Raw genomic sequence first — 9698 nt, forward strand, 5'->3', positions numbered from 1 at the left:
CTCAGGGTCTTGCTCCCTTCTCAGAGCTCCCCAGAGCTCTTAGCACTGGGGGTCCCAACCCCTGAAATGCCCGTTCTTTCTGAGATAAACTTCCCTCCGGATCAGCCGGGCCACATGCCTCATTTTTAGGGGAGAAAATCATGGCTCTGACAGGACAGTGATTGTCTCAAGACCACAAGGTCGGTCGGAGGCTGGGCTGAAAGCAGCAGCTCAAGGACAGTCTCTGGACTCTGATCTTTCAACTAAGTGTCACTGGTATGTATTTTTTTCGTAGGAAAGCCAAGTTCTGGGTGCATTCAACACATTTAATTATAAAGACCCCCCTCCCCTCCAATGACAGCCTACAAAGGCCTTGGAGTGAACTGCTGAGCACCCAAAAATACATGTAAAAGGGTGAGAGTGAACTGCCGCTCCGAATTTCCCAGCACTACCCAGGAGAAAGTATGGCCACTTAGTGAGCACAGGGAAAGGGAGTCCCAGGACAGAGTCCTGGCTCTGACTCTTGGGGACTTTCTGGCCCTGAATGAAGCACCGAACCTCCTGAACCTCAGTTTCTTCATTTGTAAAATGGAAAAATAACATAGACGGCCTGTCTTATTAATAAGGATGTTATGAAGAAAGAACTTTTAAAACTAAAAAGCACTAATGTAAAGCTACCTATTATTGTTATTATCAGAAGAAAATTCTGACAATTCTTAGTGCGCAAGGGAATTGCCTCAAAGTAAAAGTTGCACTCTTAACAGGGAAATAATCTTCAGGCTTTAGGGGCCTGGAACAAGCACCTGTGGCAGCTGGGGGTTTTGGTAGTTTTCTTCCTCTGGCCTATATAAAATGTGGGGGGCCAGAATGACAGCCGGAGGCCCAGAAATCCACACTAACTCATCCAGGCCATCCTGGGGGTGGGAAATGGGCTCCCAGCGCTCTGCTTGTCTCTCACCGTTCTCTCAGCATCGAGCACTCCCTTCATTGAACTAGTCAGTCCTCCTGATCTGGTACCAGGGGTGCTCCCAGACTCCTCTCTTCCAAAACGCCAGCCACCTCTCCTGTTTGCTGACTGATGGTGAAGGAGGGCTGGCCGAGGCAATACGGGGCTCCAGCTCCAAGCCATAGGGCCGGCTCGCAGATCCGGGTTCTGCCTTGTGCTAGCTGTGTGTCCACGAATGAATGAACGAATGATATTTATGAAGCATTTACTACTACAGCTAAGAGCGGGGGATAATTTAAAGTGACAGAATATTTACTCAAAAAGCTTACATTTTAATAGAAAGGCAATGACCCGTACAAGGGAGAGGTGATCAGGAAAGGAAATTTTGTTCTGAAAAGGAAGAATAAGCTGCAGTGTCAGAGAGAGAATGAGATGGCCTGGGGACAGGGCTGAGTGACAAGTGAGACTGCTAGGGCCCAGAGAGAGTAGCCAGCTGGGCTCCCAACTCTGCCAAGGCCCGGGGCACAGATTCAGAAAAACCTGTGGATGGAGGTCCAGGCCCAAAGCGGGTCCCTGTGGCGGGCAGCTGGGGGACAGGTGGGGAGGAGCAGGGGGGCAGCTGGGGAGGAGCGGGGTGGCTCAATGAGACCGAGATGAGCTGGAGAACTGTCTGGCCTTACGCTGCAGCAGCCTGGATGGAGCTTTCTACATAGCAAGCCCTTGGTGCACGGTTTCCCACTGATTTATCAAAGTCTTCTATAAATGTAAGCTGCTGTCACATGATTAAACGAAACAACAATATGGAGGGGCAGTTAGTTTGGGGGTTGCGATATTTTAAATAAGAGAAGAGCAGTAAGATGCAGCTGCGTGAGAATGTCACATTAAATTAAGGGCAGCTAGGGAGTGCCCAGGAGCACAGAGCGCCAGTTCTGGAGTCAGGACGACTCATCTTCTGAGTTCAAATCCGGCCTCTGATACTTTTTAGCTGGGAGAACCTGGACCAGTGCCTGACCCCTCTTTGCCTTGGTTTCCTTATCTGTAGAATGAGCTGGAGGAGGAAATGGCAAACTACTCCCGTGTCTTTGCCAAGAAAACCCCAGATGGAATCACACAAAGAGTCGGACGTGACTGAAAAACAACCGAACTGAAAATATCATACTGGGAGTAAAATATAATATAATGTAATATAATAAATGCAATCCAATATCACTTAAAATAGAGCATTAATGGTGGTACCACAAAGACACACTGGGAGGAGCAACATGGCACAGGGGATGTCTGCCTTCCTGTTATCTGCTCTAGTCCCATCACTATTATGATCATTATTATTCTCCTCCCCATGGGAGAAGGCATTTTAATGACAGAAAATGTCTTATCTCAAAGTAATGATTGTACCGGTGGAATTCCATGCACCATCATCTTCATTAACAAACAGTTACCGAGTAACAAGGATGTGCAGACCACGGGCAAAACATGGATGGGAGAAATGAGAGCAAGAGATCTTCCTGCGGTCATTCCAAGAAAAGCAAAAAAACGGCAAAAAACCCGAGTTCTTCAGCTACACAGGCAAAAAGTCCACATTGGCCAATCGTTTCCTTTCCCTTTAACTAGCATCTCTGGCCCCGTTTCCAAAAGCCGAGAGAGATGCTGCAAAAGCCGGAGGAGAAAAGCTGTTCTAAGGACCAAGTTGAAGAGAGGAACCTTAGTGAGCAAAGAGATTTCTGGTGTGGCAGGAAGGTGAGAAAATGGAGAAAATGCCATAAAAGCTGGGAAACCAAAAGTTCAAACTAAACAAAAAAGAAGAAGGCTAAAAATGGTGGGTTACACTTTTTTTTTTTTTTTTTCAGTTCCATTTTTCTTATGGGCCCCCTCCTCTGGAGGGAACTCGATCACTTCCACAGATGGGATGAGGGCTTATTTGGCCTCTGTGGGATGTGCTCCAGGAAGGGAGACCCTACTACCTCTGAAGTAGTCATATTCTTCACCTCAAAGAAGACCCTGGCATCCAGGAGGCAAAGTCCTGACATGCAATGAATCGGATGGGAGGGAGCGCTAAGCAAAGCCACCCGCCTCCCTCTCCCCTCCAGAGCCATCTGGGTCCAGTGGCCAGATATGGATCGGGACGGCTGGAGACGGCCCCGGAGGCAGTGGGAGACCTTGGCCCTTTTAAACTCAGGTCTCAGTCTGACTGAGGAAGCCCCCATTCAGGGATTAAGGCTAGGTAGCAATCGAGGCAAAGAATCTCCTCATACTTCCAAAAAAAAAAAATCTAAATAAATGAATGAATGAATCTGGAAGGAGGGAAGGAGAGAAGGGAGGGAGGGAGAGAGGAAGAAAAGGAGGGAAGGAAGGAAACAAGGAAGGAGGGAAGGAAAGAAAGAGGAAAGGAAGGAGGAAGGAAGTTTTCCAGCTAAGCAGTTCCAATCTATGGACCATTTCTACTCACAGAGGTTGTTGTTTGTCCTTTGTACTTGAAGAGGACTATGACATCAGGGAAATGGTGCCCTAACATGCAAGTGAATTGGATTTAAGTAGGGAAGGCTGTGTAAGGTCACCTGCCTCACTTTCCCCTCTTGAACCATCTGGATCCAATAGCAAGATAAAGATAAAAATATATAGAATATTTCTGTTTTTCTTCATTTGTTTGTGAGGCTTTTATGCCCTAATATATGATTAGTTTTTGTGAAGTGCTATAAACAACTGAGGAATATGTACGCTTTTTTCTATTTCTACTGAAAACTTTGCCAAGTTCTATCACATTTAACTTTTTAAAAATTCCATGTAGATCCTCTATGTCTTTATTCTAGTTATTTTTTAGTTAGAGCTACCTAAGTTCAAGGATGGTAAATTGGGTTCCCTCATTATTGTGGTGATTTTCTTCTTTTAAAATAATATGAAGGTTCTCTCTGGGAGAAGGTTTTTCGGGGAGGTTTTCTGGAGGCAGCCTTAGCCTCAGTTCAGATCAATAATTACCCCAAATGCAGCCAGGTGATAAAAGTTCAGATCTTTTATTGTCTCCAATATAGCCCAGTTAGCTTAAAGGCCTAACTCTCTGCTCGGTTCCAAGAGCACCCTCCGAATGTCTCCAAATCCAAAGGTTTGTCCTTCAGCCCAGCCAGCACAAAGGTGAATCTGTCTTGCCTCTGAGAGAGGGCTTGTGGGCTTCCCCTCAGAGTGTGCTCCTCTCCGACCCCAGTCAGTGTTCCGAAGTAACTCTCTTCCGAGAGAGGGCTTCTGGCTGAACTCACTTGACGCTCCCCTCTCAATCTAATTCAGCTGAACTCCCTTCGGGGCCTATGTCTGTTTCTTATATATGAGAGAGTGGGATTGTGGGATATCTCCCAGCATGCTCTCTGGCCCTAAGAGCTTCAAGGGAGGTGTAAATTCGAATATCTCATACTAAACCCTGAAATCTCCCAAATGTGTGAACTCCAATGAGTAAAGGTGTGAACACAAGCATTGTATCAATTAGTTCTACTTAGTACCTTGTTTCAGGTTCTGGCCCAAAACACTCCTTGTAAGATCAGATCAATGATACTGAACCATGCTAAATTAGATAATTATTCTATCAACTCTAATGACTTAACAGTTTGTAAAGATTCCAACACATTATAATTTTTTTTATTGTCCAGTTCTCCCTATAATCTTTTTTCTTTAAGTGTTTAGATGTTATGCCATTTGATGTACATATATTTTGTAATGATATGAGTTTGTTGTCTATTGTATCTTTCAGCAAAATGTAATTTTCCTGTTTGTGTTTTTAAATTAAGTGTATTTTTTATATTTCTTTTTGGAGATCATGTCCAATCAATGTTATTGTTTCTAAAAGATCTGGGCACTTTCTTTTGTGAGCTCTTGAAATATGATGTCTAGTCTCTCTTTTTTAAATCATAGCTTTCAGGCAGTCCAATGATATTTAAATTCTCTCTTTTTTAAAATCTGTTTTTAGGTGATTTTTTTGTTTGTTTTTACTACAAGATACCGTACATTTTCTTCTATTTTTTTCAAAATTTAATATTTCTTGTCTCATAGAGTCAATAGAAGTTAAAATTCTATTGGGCCAATGTTAATTTACAAGGACTTGTTTTTCTTAGACAAGGTTTTGTCTCTCTTGAACTGTTATTAGTTTTCTTTCCAAATCTTTCTTCTATAGCTCCCATTTTTTCCTCTAATGCTCTTATTTGATTTTTAAACTCATTTTAAGTTCTCTTTTTGTATTCAATTCATCTCTTCTAATAATTCTGATTCTATTTATCCGCAAGGTGTATACAGCTTTTCTTGAGGTTTTTCTTGAAGATGTTTTAAAATCAATATCTTGTTTTGGGATTGCACATTGAGCATCCCTGTCACATAATAGTTCTTTATTATAGGATTCTTATGCTGACCTCAACTGGAAAGATGACTCATTTTCACTTTTTCTAATCAGAACACAATCTGGTGTGTTTTCTAGAATTTTGTGGAGAAGTTTGGGATGGTGGTGAGGAACTCAATTGTTCTTCTTATCCCTATATCGTAGTTTCATCCTTAGTTTTATTTTATTCCAAGAACTGCTTTCGCAGTGGGTTTCCACTTAGGCCTGAGTGTTTCTTTTTTAATAAATTTGGATAACTATATTTCAATATAAATGCTTTCCTTTTATAATCCTGTGCATTTTACTTTATGCTTTAAAAAATCATATTCTGGTCAAAGGATATGAAAAGATAATTTTCAGATGAAGAAATTAAAGACATTTCTAATCTAATCTAATTCTAAACTGCTTTAAATCATTATTGATTAGAGAAATGCAAATTAGAACAATTCCGAGGTATTACTTCACATCTCTCAGATTGGCTAAGATGACAAGAAAAAATAATAATAAAGGTTGGGAGAGGATGTGGGAAAACTGGGACATTAATGCGTTGTTGGAAGAGCTGTGGACTGATCCAACCATTCTGGGAAGCGATTTGGAATTATGCCCAAAGGGCCATTAAACTGTGCATTTCCTTTGATCCAGCAGGGTATCTACTGGTCTATATTCCAAAGAGATCATAAAAAAAGGAAAAGGAACCACATGTGCAAAAATGTTTGTGGTGGCCCTTTTTGTAGTGGCAAAAAACTGGAAACTGAGTGGATGCCCATCAATTGGAGAATGGCTGCATAAGTTATGGTCTATGAATGTTAGGGAATATTATTGTTCTAGAAAAAACAATCAGCATCTGATTTCAGAAAAGTCTGGAAAGATTACATGAACTGATGCTGATTGAATGAGTAGAACTAAGAGAACACTGTGTACAGCAACAAGATTATATGACAACCAACTGTTATGGACGTGGTTCTTCTAAACAATGAGCTGATTCAGGCCAATTCCAATGGTTTTGTCATGGAGAGCATCATCCACATTCAGAGAGAGAAACATGGAGACAGAACACAGATTGAAGCATAGTATTTTCACCTTTTTTCGTTGTTTGTTTCGTTGGATTTTTTTTTCTTTCTCATGTTTTTTCCCCTTTTGCTCAGATTTTTTTCGTGCAGCATGACAAATTTGGAAATATGTTTGGAAGAAGTGGACATGTTTAATCTATATCAGATTGCTTGCTGTCTTGGGGAGAGGGAAGGGAAGGAGAGAGGGAGAAAAATTTGGAACACAAGATTTTACAAAGGTGGATGCAGAAAACTATCTACATGTATTTGAAAAAATAAAATACTATTTAAAAAATGAAGTGTGATTATAGCCTCCAAAAAATCATATTCTAAAGACTAGTACCTGGGTTTCACTGATATACCAATGGGCTCCCAGATTAAAAAAAAAGGCTAAGAACCCCAGCTGTAGGGGTTATTCCTAATCCTTTGAAAGCTGAAAATTCCTTTCTAATTGAGGATAGAATACTTTGGGTCAATATGAACCAACATCAATCCCTACCTCCCACACCCAAGAAAATGCATTCATTTCCTTAAAATTGAATAAAATTTTTAAAAAATTAAATAAAAATAAAATTCAGTCAACTATTTTTAGGGAAGTTTCAGTCAAATGCAAATAAGCATAGAAAATTTTTTAATTTCTCCTCTCCCTAACGATGTACACACATGTGCTTGTGTATGTGTGTTTGTGCTCCTGAGGTACTATCCAGGCAATATTCTAGGCCCTAGAAATACAAAGACAAAATTGTTTTTCCCTTTGTTGAATTAATATTCTATTAGGGGTAAGATCAAGAACCCATAAAAGCAAATTCTAGGAGGAATTAGGAAGAGAGAGCTCAAAAGGGAAATTCTGTAGGAAGTATCTTAGAGTTCAGCTGGAGGAAGCTAAGCATTTTAAGAATCAAAGAGAAGGGAATATATTCCAAGGATGTGCAAAGGCACAATGTTAGATAGGAAACAAAACAGTAAAAAAATATTTGATGGAACCATGTCCTTGGGGAGCTCAGAGTCTCCTAGGGCAAGTAGAATATGTACGAGGATAAACAGAACATAAGATGAGGCATATAAGGAACAGCCCAAGAGAGATCCAAACAAAGGGTTCCCACATAGGAAAGGAGAGGTCACTTTCACATGGAGGACCAAAAAGGCTTCCTGAAGCCTGAAGTGATGAAGGTGACCCTTGGAAAAGAAAGGCTGTGGGAAGCAGAGAGTGGGAAAATGCTCTCCAGGCCTGGGGGAGGGACAGGGTGGCAGGAAGATTTGCCTGGAATGTAGAAAAGCGATAGGACCACTGCCACGGGAGGGACAGCGCCTCGGGAGGGACACTGCCATGGGAGGGAAGCTGCCACGGGAGGGACGCCACCACGGAAGGGACGCCGCCACGGGAGGGATGCCGCCACAGGAGGGACACCACCATAGGGCTCCCACCAAATAAATACTCCTTAGACACTGACTGAATTACTGGTGAGGAAGGGAGCGCACCAAGATCAGTGGTAAGGCTGGTGTGTGGTCCCATTTCCTGCATCTGAGGTTGCCTCATTAGCTGGGAATCCCAGATAGCAGCTTTGTTTTGCGTGGAATACGTGATCTTAGGAAAGCTGACTTCTTGCCCGGGGCTGAGTGTCCAACAGGCCTTTGGAGGCAGGACTTTGGCCTATCCCTGCTATTTCAGTATTTTCCGTAGCCTTACCTCGCATGGGAGATTTCATGGCCGCTTCCACCATCCCAACGAGAAGCTGCAGACTCTTGGGATCCTGGGCCAAGCCTGATGCAAAGGCTGCCAGAGCATCTGCATGGCGTCCAAGATACTGGAGGGCAACACCCTGTCGGAAGTATGCCTGGGAATATAAAAGAGAAGAGATACTTTAAGCCGGAGAGCAGCAGGACTGACGACGCCACGAAACGGCAAATCGCCGACCCGTCCGAGATGAGAAAGAGCTCAGCCGAATGAAAGGGATGGCGTGTTCTTCTTCCCAGAGCAGAGACCGCGGGGCGGCCACTTTGTATCCAAGTGGATCCCTCTCGTCCCTCTGATGAGCTCAAGGACTTGGGATCTAGAAATCGTATTCCATGCAACAAATACCTGCCAATTGCCAACTACAGAGAGGAGGTACAAAGACCAAAATAAAATCACCCCCACCCTGGGGGTACCAGACTAGAGAGACGGACAAGAGCAAGCACGTGCTCAGGGATGACTCTGGCCCCTTCTTTCCTCCCTGTGCACGTGCACACCACACGGCCTCTCACTTCACGCCCGGCGGCCTGTTCCGTGCACGGAAGATACTTTTTTTTTCTTCTCACTTCCACATCCCAGAATTCCTCAGCTGCTCCTGGTACCTCACCTTCCCAAATCCCCACATGTGATTTGTATTCACATCTATGTTACATCCACTTTGTTCCCTTCCCCTAATGTCATGGTTTGGAACGGAAGTTCCTTCAAGGCAGGAACCCTGCCTTCCTTTTTCTTTTTTTTTCTTTGTATCACTAGAATGTAGCACGATGCCCACCTGATACCGACCAGGTGCTAAATCAATGCTCGCTGAAAGGATGAATAAGTACTCCATTGATACAATAAATTCCTTTTCTTGTCATCTTTCTTCCAAATTCCCTCAGTGTCATAACTCAATAAACTTACTGAGCTGGATTTTTCTTTTTAAATCATTCCAGATATGGCTAACCAGATAAATTGTATTATTGATGCTTATTTTTAAAGATAACCCTAATAACATAGAATAACACACAGAAGTGTTTCATGTTTAATAATTTAAAACAAAGTTATAATTATATAAAATGAACATAGACTTTCCTTCAAAATTAATCATCTCCGTTATTATTCTTTATTTTAAAGACTATTGACTGAGTCGGTTTATAAAATAAGATTATCATCAGTGAATAAAATAAAATATTATTGACTAGAGAAAGAGAAGATGGAGGAAGGTCAAATCTAAATGAGAAGAAAGTTTGGAATCATAAAAATGGTTTTCATGCGACTTTAAGTGATTTCTAATACATATGGTAACAGGAACTAGGCTAATGAAGTGTTATGTTACCAAGTACAGACCTGTGAATTTGCTTTAATGAAAGAATAAAAAGTTATGTGTAACCAACAGACATTCATTGCAATATGTGCCTTAATGGTCTGAAACAACATGTTCTCTTAAGGAGGTCAAATATTGCCTGTACAAGAGTGTTTACCCTATAAATCTGCTTCGCGAATCCTTTCAGTAAAGGTAAACTTTGACCCAAATCACTATGCATTATGAAGTCTGAATAGAATTTTACTGAAGCTCAGTACAACTCACAATCAATGCCCGACATGCTTTGTAAATGCAGACATAAATAATCATAAAGATTATTATTATATCTATGATTTTGA

General features: G+C 41.9%; 1 protein-coding gene across 1 annotated transcript in view; it reads right to left on the reverse strand.

Moving 5' to 3' along the window:
- TTC28 (tetratricopeptide repeat domain 28) overlaps positions 1-9140 on the reverse strand; it is a 224000-nt gene extending 214860 nt beyond the window's left edge. The window contains exon 1 of the mRNA XM_051973038.1: positions 8013-9140. Within this exon, the coding sequence (XP_051828998.1) occupies positions 8013-8046 (34 nt within the window). The 5' untranslated portion in view covers positions 8047-9140. The remainder of the gene's footprint in view (positions 1-8012) is intronic.
- Positions 9141-9698: the final 558 nt, after the last annotated feature.

This window comes from Antechinus flavipes, chromosome 1, assembly GCF_016432865.1.
Source record: "Antechinus flavipes isolate AdamAnt ecotype Samford, QLD, Australia chromosome 1, AdamAnt_v2, whole genome shotgun sequence".
NCBI classification, from domain to species: domain Eukaryota; kingdom Metazoa; phylum Chordata; class Mammalia; order Dasyuromorphia; family Dasyuridae; genus Antechinus; species Antechinus flavipes.